The 18,560-nt window shown below is 49.2% G+C and overlaps 1 protein-coding gene across 2 annotated transcripts in view; it reads right to left on the reverse strand.

Moving 5' to 3' along the window:
- POLD2 (DNA polymerase delta 2, accessory subunit) overlaps positions 1-18,560 on the reverse strand; it is a 44,407-nt gene that overhangs the window by 8,518 nt on the left and 17,329 nt on the right. For both annotated transcript variants that reach the window (XM_073650876.1, XM_073650877.1), the window contains 7 exons: positions 17,091-17,212; positions 13,637-13,760; positions 13,379-13,493; positions 10,938-11,136; positions 10,573-10,653; positions 7,029-7,186; positions 6,832-6,959 (listed from right to left, as the gene is read on the reverse strand). In XM_073650876.1, the coding sequence (XP_073506977.1) occupies positions 6,832-6,959; positions 7,029-7,186; positions 10,573-10,653; positions 10,938-11,136; positions 13,379-13,493; positions 13,637-13,760; positions 17,091-17,212 (927 nt within the window). The remainder of the gene's footprint in view (positions 1-6,831; positions 6,960-7,028; positions 7,187-10,572; positions 10,654-10,937; positions 11,137-13,378; positions 13,494-13,636; positions 13,761-17,090; positions 17,213-18,560) is intronic.

An 18,560-nucleotide genomic window follows, 5' to 3' on the forward strand; every position in this document is an offset into this window, starting at 1 on the left:
ACCTGTTACTTGCCTGCTAGCCTACCTGGAGGCTCTGCCGTCACTTGCCGTGACCTCCTGCCTGTCCAGAGACTCTTGCCCGCTCACCTGGGAGCGCTCACCTGCTACCTGCCTGCTAGTCTACCGGGAGGCTCTGCCGTCACTTGCCGTGACCACCTGCCTGTCCAGAGACTCTCGCCCGCTCACCTGGGAGCGTTCACCAGCCTGCTGCCCTTCTACCCAGAGACTGTCCCTGTCACTTGCCGTGACTACCTGCCCCTCTACCCAGAGACTGCCCCTGTCACTTGCCGTGACTACCTGCCCGTCTTCCCTGGGAGCCACCCGCTTCCTCACAAGGACTGCCCCCTTGTATAGTTGCACAGAGGTTCCACCTCCCAGACCCGTTACAGTTTGCTCGGGCCATGGAACCCGGTGGCCCCCAGATCTCCGATCTGCACCAGGAAGTCTTACGTCAGAAAACTCAGCAGGAGGTGGTACTGTCCTATCTACGGTCCGTTAACTCTCGTCTAGGCGCATTGTGTGACTTGTCTATGTCTACCTCTGGTCCAGCCGTGCCCATTCCTGCGGTACCACAATCCAGTCCCTTCATGGTACCCGACTATGGACCTCGGCTTCTGGCACCTCCACGCTTTGCCGGCGAACCTACTTTAGCTCGGGGTTTCATAAACCAGTGCACCCTGCACTTTGAGCTATTGGCATACCAGTTCATTTCCGACCGGGCCAAGGTGGCCTTCATCATGTCCCATCTCACTGGGGAGGCACTGGCATGGCTAAATCCCCTGTGGGAGAGAGGGGATCCCCTGGTGTCCGACCTGCCGTCTTTCCTCGCTGCTTTCCGGAAAGTCTTCGATGAACCTGGACGGAAAACCTCTTCTGCCTCCTCTCTGCTACGTCTCCGCCAAGGGAGTCTCACCGTGGGCCAATATGCCATAAGGTTCCGCACCCTCGCTTCCGAGCTTGCCTGGGATTAAGGACGAGTTAGCTGGTCGGGACATTCCTACCACTCTGGATGACCTGGTGTCACTAGCTACCCGGATTGGCATCCGGTTCCAAGAACGTGCCAAAGAGACTACCTGGGAGAAAGACTTTTCTTGCTCTGCTCCTACTTCCCTGAGACCTGCCTCTCAATCAGTCACTCCGCGGGCGCTCTCGCCTGAACCTATGCAGATCGACCAGACCAAGATGGTCAGATCTCGCCGAGCCGAGGGAAGCTGTTTCTGTTGTGGCAGTATCGAGCACTTCATCCGTTCCTGCCCGGAGAAGCCGGGAAACGCCAGTGTCTAGGACCGCTCGGAGAGGTCGTCCTAGACAAAAGTAAGCCCTCTCCGTCTCTGACTTTACCGGTCTCTATTGCTTGGGGAGAAAACCGTCACTTTGAACTCGCCCACCTGGATTCTGGAGCTGCTGGAAACCTCATCTCCCAGTCTCTGGTAGAGAGATACCATATTCCCACCAAGTCCCTGGCTGAACCATTATCAGTCGCCTCCGTGGATGGAAGACTTCTCTCGGAGACCATCCTGCTCGTCACTGAACCCATAACCCTGCAGGTGGGAATGCTGCACTCTGAGGAAATCTCATTCCATGTGTTGTCCGGACTTTCTCACTCCCTGTTGCTAGGTCTACCTTGGCTCCAGACACACGAACCCGTATTGAACTGGCGATCCGGTGAAGTACTCCGATGGGGTCCAGACTGCCATAGGACCTGCCTGGTTCCGATCCGCCCAGCTCGCCCTCCGCCAACTCCAGCTAATTTACCAGGTCTCCCGGCTCCTTACTGGCCCTATGCGGACGTCTTCGGTAAGAAGGAAGCAGAGACGTTGCCACCCCATAGGCCATATGACTGCCCGATCGACCTGGTACCTGGCACCACTCCTCCCCGTGGGCATATCTACCCGTTGTCTGCAGCCGAGACCCGGGCCATGTCTGAGTACATTGAAGAGAATCTGGCTAGGGGATTTATCCGGAAATCTACCTCCCCGGCTGGAGCCGGATTCTTCTTTGTCAAAAAGAAAGACGGCTCGCTACGCCCCTGTATTGACTATAGAGGACTCAATCAGATCACGGTTAAAAATAAATACCCCCTTCCGCTCATCTCCGAGTTATTTGATCGTCTTAAAAGGCGCCAGGATCTTCTCCAAGCTGGATCTACGTGGAGCGTATAACCTGGTCCGTATCCGTCAGGGAGACGAGTGGAAAACAGCATTTAATACCCGGGACGGACACTATGAGTACCGTGTGATGCCCTTCGGTCTCTGCAATGCTCCCGCCGTCTTCCAAGAACTGGTCAACATCTTCCATGACCTTCTTTACTCCTGCATGGTGGTATACCTGGACGACATCTTGGTCTTCTCTCCGGATCTTCCCACACACCAGAGGGATGTTCGTCAGGTCCTGCTTAGGCTCAGGCAGAACCACCTCTATGCTAAATACGAGAAGTGCCTTTTTGAGCAGACCTCTCTTCCTTTCCTGGGCTATGTTATCTCCCAGAGAGGCTTGCGAATGGATCCCGAGAAGCTCTCTGCTGTCCTAAAGTGGCCCCGTCCGGAGGGCTTGAAGGCGATACAGCGATTCCTGGGCTTCGCTAATTACTATCGTCTCTTCATTCCTCACTTCTCGTCACGGACTGCGCCCATATCTGCGCTCACCCGTAAGGGAGCTAATCCCAAGGTATGGTCATCCGAAGCTGAGGAGGCCTTCCTTTCCCTGAAACAAGCCTTCTCCTCTGCCCCTGTGCTGCACCGTCCGGACTGCAACAAACAGTTCTACCTGGAGGTTGATGCCTCCTCCTCTGGAACCGGAGCGGTGCTCACCCAGAAGTCTTCCTCCGGGAGAATGGTAACTTGCGGCTTTTTCTCTAAAATCTTCTCCTCCTCTGAGCGCAATTACTCCATAGGAGACCGAGAACTGCTTGCCGTTAAATTGGCGCTGGAGGAGTGGCGTTACCTGCTTGAAGGGGCTCTATACCCGGTGATCATCTATATGGATCACAAGAACCTGGCATATCTCCAAAATGCCCAGAGACTTAATCCACGTCAGGCCCGGTGGTCTTTGTTCTTTGCCCGCTTCGATTTCATCCTTCATTTCCGCCCGGCGTACAAAAATGTCAAAGCTGATGCCTTGTCCCGATCCTTCCTGTCCTCCGACCAAGAGGAGGAGCCTATGCACATTATCGACCCCTCCAAGGTGATGAATGTGGCCCCCTTGGATTTGACTCATCTTCCACCCGGCAAGACGTTCGTGGCACCTCCAGACCGTGAGAGGGTTCTTCGCTGGGGTCATTCTTCTAAACTAGCTGGCCATGCCGGCCAAAAGAAGACCTTCCTACTCATTTCCCGGCATTACTGGTGGCCTACCCTGCGTAAGGATGTGGTAGACTTCGTCTCTGCCTGTTCATCTTGTGGCCGCAACAAAATTCCCAGACACTTACCAGCTGGTCATCTCCTGCCGCTTCCCATACCTGTTGCCCCGTGGCAACACATCGCTATGGACTTCATTACCGATCTTCCTGTCTCTGCCGGGTGTACTGTCATTTGGGTGGTCGCGGATCGCTTCTCTAAAATGGCCCACTTCATTCCCCTGCCTGGTCTCCCATCTGCACCTGAGCTGGCTAAGGACTTTATTCGCCATATCTTCCATCTCCATGGCCTACCCCTCCACATTGTGTCGGATCGAGGGGTTCAGTTTACCTCACGCTTCTGGAGAGCTACATGTAAACTGCTGGACGTCACCCTGGACTTCTCCTCTGCTTACCACCCTCAGTCCAATGGTCAAGTGGAGCGGATCAATCAGATCCTTACCAGCTATCTCCGGCACTTTGTTAATGCCCACCATTCTGATTGGGTGGACCTCCTTCCTTGGGCCAAGTTCTCTTATAATAACCACGAGAGCGAATCCTCTTCCAAGTCCCCGTTCTTTATTGTCTATGGCCAGCATCCCCGGATTCCGCTTCCTGTCTCCGTTTCTGTGGACAACCCTGCTGCGGAGTCTCTTGTCAGCGAATTTTCTACTATTTGGGAGAGTACCAGGTCCGCTCTTCTTCTGTCCTCTGAGCGGATGAAGAGATATGCTGATAAGAGACGTCTGGATCCGCCTCAATTCCGTCCGGGAGACAAGGTTTGGCTCTCGTCCAAACATGTGCGGCTCAAAGTACCCTCCTTCAAGTTGGGCCCTCGATTCATCGGTCCCTTCGAAGTCCTCAGGCAAATTAACCCTGTGGCCTACAAATTAAAACTCCCGGCCACCCTACGGATTCCCAACTCCTTCCACGTATCTCTCCTCAAACCCGTTGTCTTTAACTCTTTTTCCAATAATCCAGGTGCCCCTCCTGCTCCGGTTTCCGCTGATGACGTCTTTGGGGTAGAGAGTATTCTGGCCTCCAAGAGGGTAAGAGGAAAGACCTTTTTTCTGGTAGATTGGAAGGGGTTTGGTCCTGAGGAGAGAACTTGGGAACCCAGGGAGAACATCAACGCTCCGCTTCTCCTTGAAAAATTTCTTTCTGGCCAAAGAAAGAGGGGGCCTAAAGGTGGGGGGGGGGGGGGGGGGGGACTGTAGCATCGGCGTCTCTGCCCCGTACTAGGCAGAGACGCCGTCCCTCTCACCTCCCCGCTCCTGGCGCGGCGTCCTCCAGCGCTTCTCTCCCCGCTGCTTCCGGCACGCGCTCCTTCCCCGGCAGTGTGCTTAGGGCGCGAGCGCGCTCCCCCTCTCTTAAAGGGACCGCGCGCGCCGTCCTAAGGAGTCCCTGGCCAATTGCCGGAGGACCTCCCATATATAAGGCACCTCCTCCAAAATGGAGGTGCCCGAGCAATGTTGTTGCAAAGCCTTCACTCTGCTTCAGCCCTCAGGTCCTGTTGCCAGTGACCTGCCAGTCACCTGCCTGATTCCTGCCTGTTACCTGCCAGTCATCTGCCAGATTCCTGCTTGATACCTGCCTGATATCCGCTTACCAGCTTGCAAGCCTGCGGTCCGACGGTCTGCTCTCCGACACCTGTCAGTCTGTCTATGGACCAGCCTGCCTGCTCACCTGGGAGCGCTCACCTGTTACTTGCCAGCTAGCCTACCTGGAGGCTCTGCCGTCACTTGCCGTGACCACCTGCCTGTCCAGAGACTCTCGCCCGCTCACCTGGGACCGTTCACCAGCCCGCTGCCCTTCTACCCAGAGACTGTCCCTGTCACTTGCCGTGACTACCTGCCCCTCTACCCAGAGACTGTCCCTGTCACTTGCCGTGACTACCTGCCCGTCTTCCCTGGGAGCCACCCGCTTCCTTACAAGGACTGCCCCCTTGTATAGTTGCACAGAGGTTCCACCTCCCAGACCCGTTACATCCATCATGCTGCAGAAACCATTGCTCATAACCAAAATTGCTCCTGGATGGTTGGGAGAAGTTGTTCTTTTAGGATGGTTGGTTGGATCCCATGGCAGTGATCTAAGACAAAATTGTGAGTGACCCCCCTCCATGGATGGAAAAGCCCCCACACAAAAATCATTTGAGGAGGCTTTACTGCAGGCATGACACAGGACTCATGGTAGCAAGTCTTTTCTTCTCTAGACAAATCATTTTTCCAGATGTCCTAAACAGTCGGAAGGCGCTTCATCAGAGAAAACAACTTTACTCCAGTCCGCTGCAGTCCAATCCCTTTGCTTCCTGCATAACGTCAGACTGTCCTTGATTTTTCTTGGAGAGAAGTTGCTTCTTTGCTGTCCTTCTTGACACCAGGCTAGACTCCAAAAAACTTCACCTCCCTGTACGTGCAGATGCACTGATACATGCCTGCTGCCATTCCTGAGCAAGCTCAGCACTGGTGTTGAACCGATCCCATAGCGGAATCCTCGTTAGGAAATTGTCCTGGCGCTTGCTTGACTTTCTTGGCCATCCTCAAGCCTTCTTGACAGCAACTGAACCTCTCTCTTTGAAATTCTTGATGATCCAATAAATGGTTAATTTAGAGGCAATCTTACAAGCAGCAATGTCATTGCCTGTAAAGCCCTTGTGTTGTAAATCAATGATGACTACAAGTTATGAACCAGTCTAACTCAATCAGCATGACAGTGATATCAGCTGCCTTGCCCTTGTTAATGCTTTCTCCTGAGCTAACTATAAGATTGCCTAAATGATGTAAGCAGGTCAGTTGTGGGAGAGCTGAAATTCGGTAGGAATTGGATTTTTGTGATAAAGTTCCTTTTTAGCTCACGGGATGATTTTGTAATAAATCTGATGATTTTTCATAACAATCTAGTTTAATTTAAAAGGCCACTATAAAACTGAAGCTGCAGTAAAATCCAAAATTTCTGTCAATCTCAAAACTTTTGGCCACGACTGTATAAGAATGATGGCTGTCCAAACATATGGCAGTATATTTATTTCACCGTGTTACCTCACTTCCACAACAAGCCATCTATATTGCATCTTGCTTAAGTGAGAAGGTCCAGAAATTGACCAGCAGAACAGACACGTGTTTTAGACAATTATTCTGGCAGTACATCGGCCGGTGTAATCACAATGCGCCATGTTGGAGACACACACATATCTATTGCTCTCTGCAGAGAAGGACCCGACTAGCAGGGAAGGATATGATGGGCATCATTTTACCCACTGTTCCAGTAAAATAAAAGCTGAGCCCTTATTGGTTGTTCTGACAGTTTTACTGTACGAAAATTTTGAAGAATGAGGCCTAATACAAACCACAAAAGGGAAACATTGGGCTGCTTTTTGTGACCCAACCTATATATTTTGTGTAAAGTGTGAAATAACAGTGAATGTGCATTGAAAATTGGTGTAATACTATTTAATCGTCATGTCCTATCCCCAATGTTATACATAGACACCTCCTTACCCAAAGTATCCGGAGCAGTAGGACACATGTGCCCGACTTGCAGGGTCCATTCCAGGATCTCCAGGTAGTCCCGCATACTGGAGTACCTGTATATATCACTGATGTTCTGACCAGCCGAACCCAGAAACCTATGGAGATACCAGGCTGTCAGACCCCGCTATAGCGGTAATTACACCTTGTAGTGGTAGAAGGAGTACCTGACGCCATCGATATCTGCTTCATAGGGGTTTGTCACCAGCTGAAGAGTGGAGAATGGGGCGGACTGAGGGAACATGCAGCGATGCAGGGGCTGCTGAGGAAGGATGTAGTTTGTAGGATCAAAGGCACCGGGCATGACATCCACAAAGACGGAGGCCTGACGATAGAGAAGAGAATGATCTATAAGATTGGGAGTTAGGTACCACTAAAACTATGCAAACAAGCTAGACTTGGATATCAGGGCTGTGGAGTTGGTAAGCCAAACCTCCGACTCCTCAATTTCCATGACACCAACTCCACGACTCCCTCATACATGGCTCATGTTTAAGTGATAAATTTACTGTAGCACAGATTCATCTCAACTAAAAGTCTAGACCCTTAGATCAGGAATAGGACATTTCATAACTTTCCCAAATTCTTTTGAAAAAATATTCCCCACAAACTGCATTGAACTACTGTACCCAATTTATTATATATTTTAGGAGTCGAAAACGGTCCATCTTATACTGACTCCGACTCCACCAAAATGGGCTCCGACTCCACAGCCCTGTTTGCTCATAGTCGGATTTGTCAGCAGGTTGCTTCTAAGATGAGATTGGCCTCTGGGAAGGCAGTGCACCACAATACAGGGCAGCCACAGGTGTCCATTCAGCCATATATCGTATATACTCGAGTGTAAGCCGACCAGAATATAAGCCGAGGCACCTAATTTTACCACAAAAAACTGGGAAAACTTATTGACTCGAGTATAAGCCTAGGAGTGGGAAATGCAGCAGCTACTGATAAATTTCCCCAATCCTGGTATGCATGCCCCCCCCAGGCCCCCCTTCCCATCCCCAATCCTGGAATGCATTGCCCCCCCCTTCCCATCCCCAATCCTGGTATGCATTGCCCCCCCCCTTCCCATCCCCAATCCTGGTATGCATTGCCCCCCCCCCTTTCCCATCCCCAATCCTGGTATGCATTGCCCCCCCTTCCATTCCCAATCCTGGTATGCATTGCCCCCCCCTTCCCATCCCCAATCCTGGTATGCATTGCCCCCCCCCTTCCCATCCCCAATTCCGGTATGCATTGCCCCCCCCCTCCCATCCCCAATCCTGGTATGCATTGCCCCCCCCCCTTCCCATCCCCAATCCTGGTATGCATTGCCCCCCCCCTTCCCATCCCCAATCCTGGTATGCATTGCCCCCCCCCTTCCCATCCCCAATCCTGGTATGCATTGCCCCCCCCAACTTCCCATCCCCAATCCTGGTATGCATTGCCCCCCCCAACTTCCCATCCCCAATCCTGGTATGCATTGCCCCCCCCCCTTCCCATCCCCAATCCTGGTATGCATTGCCCCCCCCCCCCTTCCCATCCCCAATCCTGGTATGCATTGCCCCCCCCCTTCCCATCCCCAATCCTGGTATGGATTGCCCCCCCCTTCCCATCCCCAATCCTGGTATGCATTGCCCCCCCCTCCCCCTCCCCAATCCTGGTATGCATTGCCCCCCCCCTTCCCATCCCCAATCCTGGTATGCATTGCCCCCCCCCTTCCCAATCCTGGTATGCATTGCCTCCCCCCCTTCCCAATCCTGGTATGCATGGCCCCCCCCTTCCCATCCCCAATCCTGGTATGCATGGCCCCCTTCCCATCCCCAATCCTGGTATGCATGGCCCCCTTCCCATCCCCAATCCTCGTATGCATGGCCCCCTTCCCATCCCCAATCCTGGTATGCATGGCCCACCCCGCCTCCCATTCTGGTATGCATGGCCCACCCCACCCCCCATCCCCAATCCTGGTATGCATGCCCCCATCTCCAATCCTGGTATGCATGCCCCCCCCCTCCTCCCGCCAATCCTGGTATGCATGGCCCCCCCAATCCTGGTATGCAAGCCCCTCCCCCCCATCCCCAATCCTGGTATGCAAGGCCCCCTCCCCCCCATCCCCAAACGATGTGGCAGCAGCCTACTACCTGCCTGTGCATTGCTCCTCTGCCGCCGAACCCCCCCCCCTCCACACACACCTTCCACAGCAGGTATAGTATATTTCACAGAATACAATCGAGTATAAGCCGAGGGGGGCTTTTTCAGCATAAAAAATGTGTTGAAAAAGTCAGCTTATACACGAGTATATAAGGTAATATCATTGTCAGGCATAGATTATGAGCAAGAAGGCTTGGTTGACAGTCATATGTCAAGGATCTTTCCAAGTCATGTTCTTACACTTATCTATCTATACAATTGTCTTATCCCGTCTGTCTGTCTGTCTTGGAAATCCCGGGTCGCTGATTGGCCCGGCCGCGGCCAATCAGCGATGCGCCATTTCAGAAAAACATGGCGGCCGTTAGCGGCTCATGTGCGGCACGCAGGTCAGCAGCGATGCAGCCAGGAGATGCAGCCGGCTGCTCGCAGCATAAGTCCCCCGACCGCAGGCGCCGCTGACCTACATGCAGCTATCGTCGGGAGATCAGCGGCTACGGCTGCTTATCTCCCGAGGACAAGTGTGACGCCCCTCCCCTCCTTTCCTCTCCCCTCCATCAGGACCCCGGCACCCGGCGTCATACTTACCCCTCCCCTCTCCTCTCCTCCCATCCCATCCCTCCCCTCCCGCCCCCCCCCCCCCGCTCGATCAGGACCCCGGCGCCATACTTACCCCTCCCCGTGCCTCCGCAGCAGCTCCTGTGTCTTCCGCTGATGCTCTGTGACGTCTCAGGTCAGAGGGCGCGGTGACGTCTTTACACCGTGCTCTCTCCTGACCGGTCACAGCGCACAGCGTGAAGATGCCGGCTACGAGTCCAGAGAAGCAGTGAGGTGAGTATTGGATTTTTTTTTCTTTTGTATGGGGCACTATGGGGGATGGGACATCCTGCATGGAGTATTATATAGGGGGGATGTGACAGCCTGCATGGGCCATTATATGGGGGGGGGGGAAGGGGGGGAGGTGACATCCTACATGGGGCATTATATGGGGGAGAGGTGACATCCTGCATGGGGTATTATATAGGGGGGATGTGACAGCCTGCATGGGGCATTATATGAGGGGAGAGGTGACATCCTGCATGGGCCATTATATGGGGGGACAGGTGACATCCTACATGGGGCATTATATGGGGGAACAAGTGACATCCTGCATGGGGTATTATATAGGAGGGATGTGACTTCCTGCATGGGGCATTATATGGGGGAGAGGTGACATCCTGCATTGGGTATTATATGTGGGGGATGTGACATCCTGCATGGGGTATTCTATGTGGGGGATGTGACATCCTGCATGGGGTATTATATGTGGGGGATGTGACATCCTGCATGGGGTATTATATAGGAGAGATGTGACTTCCTGCATGGGGCATTATAAAGGAGGGTCAGGAGACATATGCTAGAATACCCAATGCGTTAGAATCGGGCCATCATGTAGTTACTTATAGAGCTGTTTGTTCTTGTGAGCACTGCCACACTACATCTCGTCCCCTGTAGTGTATATAGTTAAAGTATTTGACTCGCTGCATAGAAAACAGAACTACAATACTGAAAAGGAGAAAAAATGTCTGCGCTGACACTTACACTGAGCTGGAGGAGGATTTCATCCAGCATCTTCACCGCCTCTACACTCGCTGCCTGGGTTTTCTTACTCAGATATTTAGCCTGAAGAGTTGAAAAGATCAATCGGTTTAGATATAATTTTGCACAAATCATCGTGACTGCCGCTAGTACCGAAACGACTACTGCTCCAATCATTTCCTGCTAACATGCAGTGTAATGGATCCAGGCGGTAGAACTACTAATATCATATATCTTGGTGTCATACTACAATGTTGGGTGTATAGAGAGGCACAGTATGGCGTACTACTCAAATGCCGGACAGCACAAATAAGTTTTATATTCGGTCCATAATTTAGACAGTACATACCCCCGCTGACATCTCGCACCTTATTTAGAGATTCCTTGCCCTGAGTGTTCTCGCTGAGCAGGTTTCCGGCCAGAATGACGCGAGATATCCGAGCCGCACAGCCCTGCTCCTCTTCCGCTCCGGCCTGCCCGGTCACCAAGTCAAGAAGTAGCTGTAACCCCAGCAGGCTGTCCCCGTTGCCTCCTCCGAGCCCCAGGCCGGATGTCAGCAGCACATACCTATAACAGAGCCAAACAAGTCCGTAAAAAAAGACCAAACCCCTACACTGAAGAGACATATGTCCGAGATACAACCAGAAAGAAGAATCAGAGACGGCGCTCTCATATGTGGTCAGAGATGCTCTAGAACAAAATGAAAAACTTGTACAAAGTCGCGGGCCAACCAGTATACAATATAATGGCCCCCGCATAGTCCTCCATACAGAATGGGGCCCCACACAGTATAATGGGCCCCACACAGTCCTCCACACAGAATAATGGGCCCCACACAGTCCTCCACACAGAATAATGGGCCCCACACAGTCCTCCACACAGAATAATGGGCCCCACACAGTCCTCCACACAGAATAATGGGCCCCACACAGTCCTCCACACAGAATAATGGGCCCCACACAGTCCTCCACACAGAATAATGGGTCCCACAGTCCTCCACACAGAATAATGGGCCCCACACAGAATAATGGGCCCCACACAGAATAATGGGCCTCACACAGAATAATGGGCCCCACACAGAATAATGGGCCCCACACAGAATAATGGGCCCACATAGTCCTCTACACAGAATAATGGGCCCCACACAGAATAATGGACCCCACATAGTCCTCCATACAGAATAATGGGCCACACACAGTCCTCCACACAGAATAATGGGCCCCACACAGAATAATGGGCCCACATAGTCCTCCATACAGAATAATGGACCCCACATAGTCCTCCATACAGAATAATGGGCCACACACAGTCCTCCACACAGAATAATGGGCCCCACACAGAATAATGGGCCCACATAGTCCTACATACAGTATAATGGACCCCACATAGGGGGTGGTGGTTCTGTTGTCAAGGGCAAAAATAAAACCACCCTGAGGACCAGATTTGTCCCACGGGCCAGAGTTTGACATGTATGATCTAGAAGACCTTGGTTCATTCATGAGAGGTGACGGCTTCTTCTTCCAAGCTCAGATCAGGTTAAGAAAGGAATGGAAAAGCTCTGAAATATGAACAAGTCCCAACACATTGCTCAAGTTCACACCATATACGAGTAATAATCAGAGATTTTGTGTTTCTATCTACACATTTTGGCATCTTCTCCTTCCTCAATCAGTTGCATACTTTACCTGACCTATGTAAGCAACAAGACATGTTCGTTTGTGATCTGAGTCATGGATTAAAGTCACCCATTCCAATCTATGGGTCCATGAAAGTCAAAAAGACCACAAGGATGCAATCCTTATGAAACGTGTATGTCCTTTTAAAAAAAAAAAAAAACTGCGATGGGTAGAGAAGCTTTGCAATTATTTTTGTGCATAGGAAAAAAATCCCTGATGGTAAAAACTGACAGGCTGACGAAACACTGAACATATGACTTGTGTAGGATGAGTGAATGCGGAACATTTTTGCACTTTTAAGCAATATTAGATCTGTAATTACAACTAATTTGCACCTAGACATAGCTGCATCGATATAAGATGAAATAGCCGCACAGTTCTGCCCTCTTGTTGTTCCTTGGAGCCTGGACCCCTGGGCTTGTATGGACCATGAGGAACAACCAATCAAATTTTAGTTTTCATCTCACGGAAGACATCCTATGGCCAACAGGCGTGTTTTACTTACATACACTGCCCCCCATGAGTTCTTCAACATATTATAGCACCAGATCAGAGAGCAGGACGCATGTGCCTTCAATTACATGGCTGCTCATTTGTAAATCCCTCACGAGAAAGCTTTTCTTTGTACTTTGCCAAAACTAAAGTCGTATGACCTGAAGTTTATTGTGCCCCCACTCCCCCCCCAAAAAAAAAAAAAAAAATGGAGGCAGAAAGCCAAAACTTTCGAGGCACATCACAGGCTGTGTGTTTATGTCATAGTGTGTATGAACCCCCATAGTGTGCAAGAACCCCCATAGTGTGCACGAACCCTGCAACCAGGGTCTTTCCCAAGGTCCTGATCCAGTATTGATTAGTTTTATGTATTTATTAACTATTCATTTTCTTTGTACCTTGACTTATATGAATATTACTCAAAAAAAAAAAAAAAAAACAGAACTGTGGAAGCAGCCAGAGGAAATTGCTCAGAGAGTTTCTACAACATATTCCATGTAGGGATTGGCCGCAGGATAATTGTGGTTTTGCATGGTCGGAATTTTTAAGAAATTCTAAAAATCATCTGTCAGCAGAAAAGACTCCTGAATAAATGCAAAATTTAGAAAGGGGAGGGTGGGTGTGTGTGGGGGGAGACCCACCTGTCTTCTTCCAAATCTGGAAGAGGGAATTGTGAGGGAAGGGAGGTCAAGCAGAAATCTTCTACTGTGAATTTTCCTGCGTCGTCTTCTTCCCCGAGGACGGCGATCACAGCACCTAGGAGAGCACAAGGAATATGGGTTATGGAGGGGATGGATAGGCGAGGGAGTGCAATGAGGACAAGGGGGGACCCAATGGTTGCACTTCCATCTATCCTGTGGATAACCCCCTTTAAATATGCCGGCGGTAAGGATAGTCACCTGTCACAAACATCTGCACATCGGTAGCGCCCTCTAACCGGATCCTCTGCAGCTCGTCTTCCAGAATGAGTTCGTCTGAATCACTGATATATTTATGCCTTGCAGGTTGAGGCAGGAGATTGTGCTGGAGGCAAGAGAACGGGTAACAGATGGATATAATATATCTTGTAAATAGCAAAGCCGTGCATCATTCCTCCTCATAATAAAGCTCTATGAGTGGAGAAGCAATGCAGACCCGAAAGGGTGCTGGCCCCCCCGAGATGACATTTATAGGTGAATTACAGTCCGCCGTCTTTATACCGGGATTATTCCAGAATCTTGATTCAATTACTGTAAATGCCCGTAAGCATGAATCAGTCTGAGCAACGCCGTCAGTCATGGATTTATTGTTTGGTTAGGGAGCAACTTCCTTCAGAAAATAGCAATCTGTTCTCAAGGAGTCAGGTTCAGACCAGAAGACATACTTAGAGGCGTTGTCCGGGCTAATCATATTGATCAATGGTGGTCGGACACCTGTCACTCTCACCAATGAGCTATAATTGGGTCTGGTACCCTGTGTAGTGGCCGCTGCCGGGAACCGCAGATCAGCTCCAATTCAAGAGCTAATAAGTGAGGGTGCGGGCGTCAGACCCCAACCAATCTGATGTCTGATGTCGATTACCTATCCTCAGGCAACAGTATAAAAAAATCGTTCATCGCTGCATCCAGAAAATCGAGACTTGTCATCCGCATACAATCCGTTTTTACAGCAGCTATTAACCATTTAGATTCCTATGTTGCAAAATTGCAATGTATCCGTAACAATCGGATGCTACACTGTCTCTGTACGGCATCCGATATTTTTCTCACACTCCATAGACTTGAATAGGAGAGTCTCATCCCATTTTTTAAGAAATCGCAACATGCTGCGATTATTTTCACACGCAGATTCAGTCAGAGAAAAAAAATGTTCATCGGCACTGCCCCATTGAATAAAATTGATCCGAGTGCTGTCTGTTTTTTAATAGATAACCCTTGGACTGAAAATATGGTTGTGTGAACGAGCCCTAAAAATAATTCAGTAGTATCATTAGTCTGTGAGCCATGCCCCCTTGGTAAAGACCATAGAAGTTAGCACTAAATTAGAAGTGGCCATATCTCTGAATCCTTATGGCGGATTGTAACAAAACAACGGAATTCTCAGGGGAGAAGCGGGAATGAAAAAAAAGAGCACAAAGTGCCCATTTGGGACCTGCTGACAGCTCCTCTTTAAAGGGAATCTGTCAGCAGGTTTTGCCACCTCATCTGAGAGTAGCCCGATGTAGGCAAAGAGAAGCTGAATCCAACGATGTATCACTTAAGATTACTGGGTGCAGCCACTCTCACACAATCAGAATTTTTAGATTTAACAATGCAGCAGAGCTGAGGAAGCTAACCCCGCCCCCAACAGGCTCTTTATACACAATGTCCATAGACAGTGAGCTGCCTATCACAGGTGGGGGCGTGTCAGACTAGCAGGCATGCGCTGCTGTGTCCAGCAATGATAAGCTCCTGAAGCTAAAACAATCATTCCAAGTCAACAAAACCACAGAGCTTGATAAGAGAGTCATCGCTAAAATCCGTGCTTTAACCCCTAAAGCATGCCGTCTTCAGATTACATTGCAAAAACCTGCTGACGATTCCCTCCAAGGCCATGTCTCTATGTTATATTGATGGCAATCTCAATGGAATTGCAATAGACGAACAAAGATGAAAATCTCTAAACTATGAGAAAAAATGCGTGCGGTGAGCCCTATTATCCTAGTTATCAGTGGGGGTTCCAGGTCTCCAGTCTATACCTATGTTTTGGGGTTTTTTTGGCATATGATATCAGAACAGCAAAATAATACACATTATAGGACAAGTGCAAATTCCATAAAAAGTAATGGTGATACACACCTCATCATCAGTAAATGGATGCAAGTTAAAGTGGCAGATGTGGAGTTTCGCATAACAAGGCAGGAATACTTCACGTGACATCAAGGTGCAGCAGCTATGGCCGAAATGACTGAGGCCTTGTGGTCTCCTATAGCGGCTTATATGGACCGGCAGCCTTTGAATGCTTTGGCTGCCACCTCCTGGAGGTTTCTAGAACTACATGGCTATAGGAAGAAGTCAGGATACATTTATTTATTTTGCTTATATAGCTCCTTTAGTTTCCACAGTGCTTCACAGACACCATCATCACTGTCCCCATTGGGGCTCACAATCTACATTCCCTATCAGTAGGTCTTTGGAGTATGGGAGGAAAAAGGAGAACTCTGAGGAAACCCACGCAATCATGGGGAGAAGATACAAACTCCTTCCAGATGTCGTCCTTGGTGGGATTCAAACTCAGGACCCCAGAGCTGCAAAGCTGCAGTGCTAACCACTGAGCCACCATATTACCCCAAACTCCATCTTATAAAGTGGTGCAGTATTGGTCCCCATAAAATTCTGAAAATTAAGGGGCCACAGGCTGTGCTGATTTATCCAACTGAATAAAATGACGGCCAGAAAATAGCTGAACTCTTCTCATCTGAAGAAGGCCCTCCGAGCAACAAGGTTTACAGTAATGAGGAGTAAATGCTAACCTTGGTCATAGATCATGTATAGCTTTATACAAATGTCCTATTTAATTAGAAGAGGAGGATAAGAAGCTGCCAGACACGTGTGGTACCGCTTATCTCAGTAAGTCTACAACCCAACATATCTGACTTGTGTTTCTCCAAAAGCATAATGGATAAAGACGTTCCAGCATCCGCACAGGGCTGCGCTTGTCAACCAACCTCTCTGGAGTCTTATTGTTTTGATCTTAAAGGGAACCTGTCACGTGGAGAATAGTCTCCGACCTATCGCCAGAGCAGGAGGAGCTGATCAGATTGATATACATTTTTGTTGGAAAAGTTTTGGTAAAACTTGTATTTTATTCATTGAAATCCCTGATGTTTGTATGTAGAGGAGTCCAGTGGGCGGTCCAACAAGTGATTGACAGTCTTCCATGTAGGTCTATCACTAGTAGGACCACCCACTGGACTCATTCATACAAACACCAGGGATTTCAATGCATAAAATACAAATTATACTGAATCTTTTCCCACAAACCTTTATATCATCTTGCTCAGCTTCTCCTCCTCTATACCGTGCTGTCCACAGATCGGACTGCAAGTGAAACTTGACAGGTTCCCTTTAAAATCTGCCTTCACAGATACTTCTGATCTGACGAGACACAAGCTCTTGACAACCACACGATGCCCAGCTGGTATTGTGCTCGGATCCCTCCATGCCCGATGTGGTGGGACACTATCCGAGGAAGTACCTGGTTTATTGAAATGAGCATGCATGCTCTGCTGAGCGAAACATTCATGTCAGTAACCTCTACCATAATGATAACATAATGACAGAGACTGTGAAAAATAGGAATAAAGAGTGAAGGCAGACATATATAAGCTCGTACCTCTTCACTGATCTCCCGCAGGATGGACGGCTGCAGCTCCATGGACTTAAACAACGTTCCCACCACACAGCACCTCTCCCCCGCCTGGAGCTCGCACAGCTTCCGCACAGTTATATCATCGCCTGGAAGGAAAACACCAGACATAAGCGAATCCGCCAAATACACCGAACAACCGGAATTCAAGTGAAGTAGGATTTAGCTTTTATCGGTGAGGCGGTCAAGGCAGTGTTGTCGTCATAGGGTCCAAGGGTGGATTTTGCAATGCCATGCAGTAAATCAGGGCACAGTGTCCGTATTACTATAATTAACAAAGTAATCCTGCTTGTCTAGTCCCATTCAGTAAATCAGCGGTGTCCTTATTACTATAATTAACAAAGTAATCCTGCCTGTCTAGTCTCATGCAGTAAATCAGGGCACAGTGTCCGTATTACTATAATTAAAGTAATCCTGCCTGTCTAGTCCCATGCAGTAAATCAGCGAATCATGTCCTTATTACTAGAAATAAAGTAATCCTGCCTGTCTAGTGCCATGCAGTAAATCAGCGGTGTCCTTATTACTATAATTAAAGTAATCCTGCCTGTCTAGTCCCATGCAGTAAATCAGCGAATCATGTCCTTATTACTAGAAATAAAGTAATCCTGCCTGTCTAGTCTCATGCAGTAAATCAGGGCACAGTGTCCGTATTACTATAATTAAAGTAATCCTGCTTGTCTAGTCCCATGCAGTAAATCAGCGGTGTCCTTATTACTATAATTAACAAAGTAATCCTGCCTGTCTAGTCCCATGCAGTAAATCAGCGAATCATGTCCTTATTACTAGAAATAAAGTAATCCTGCCTGTCTAGTGCCATGCAGTAAATCAGCGGTGTCCTTATTACTATAATTAACAAAGCAATCCTGCCTGTCTAGTCTCATGCAGTAACTCAGGGCATAGTGTCCTTATTACTAGAATTAATAAAGTAATCCTGCCTGTCTAGTCCCATGCAGTAAATCAGCGGTGTCCTTATTACTAGAAGTAATAAAGTAATCCTGCCTGACTAGTCCAATGCAGTTGCACAGACGTGTAATTCTACAAATTAATGGTCAGTGTTTAAAGGGGTTATCTAATATTTAAAAAAAACAAAACATGGCTGCTTTATTTGAGGAACAACACCACCCCTGAGTGTGGATGATGTGCTGCATGGATGCATTAGGACGAAGTTGCGATGCCAGAGAGAATCCATGTTTAGGAAAACAAGCAGCCATATTTTTCTCTTGTAAATACCTTTGTATTGTTTAAAGACAAAAGACGATTAACTTTATACATTTACAGAGAGGGAATCTGGGCTTAGTTGGTAACTACCTGCCTGTTCTACCCGGCGCCGGCACAGACCGGTCATTGATCTCTCCTGTCGGCGATTCAGCTCCGCGTCAAAAGAGCAGCTCTTCCTTTTCTGAGTTGCACTGTCGACATCATGCTGTTTGACAACTG

Source organism: Phyllobates terribilis, unplaced genomic scaffold (genome assembly GCF_046119375.1).
Source record: "Phyllobates terribilis strain yellow unplaced genomic scaffold, ASM4611937v1 Scaffold_11__3_contigs__length_659146591, whole genome shotgun sequence".
NCBI classification, from domain to species: domain Eukaryota; kingdom Metazoa; phylum Chordata; class Amphibia; order Anura; family Dendrobatidae; genus Phyllobates; species Phyllobates terribilis.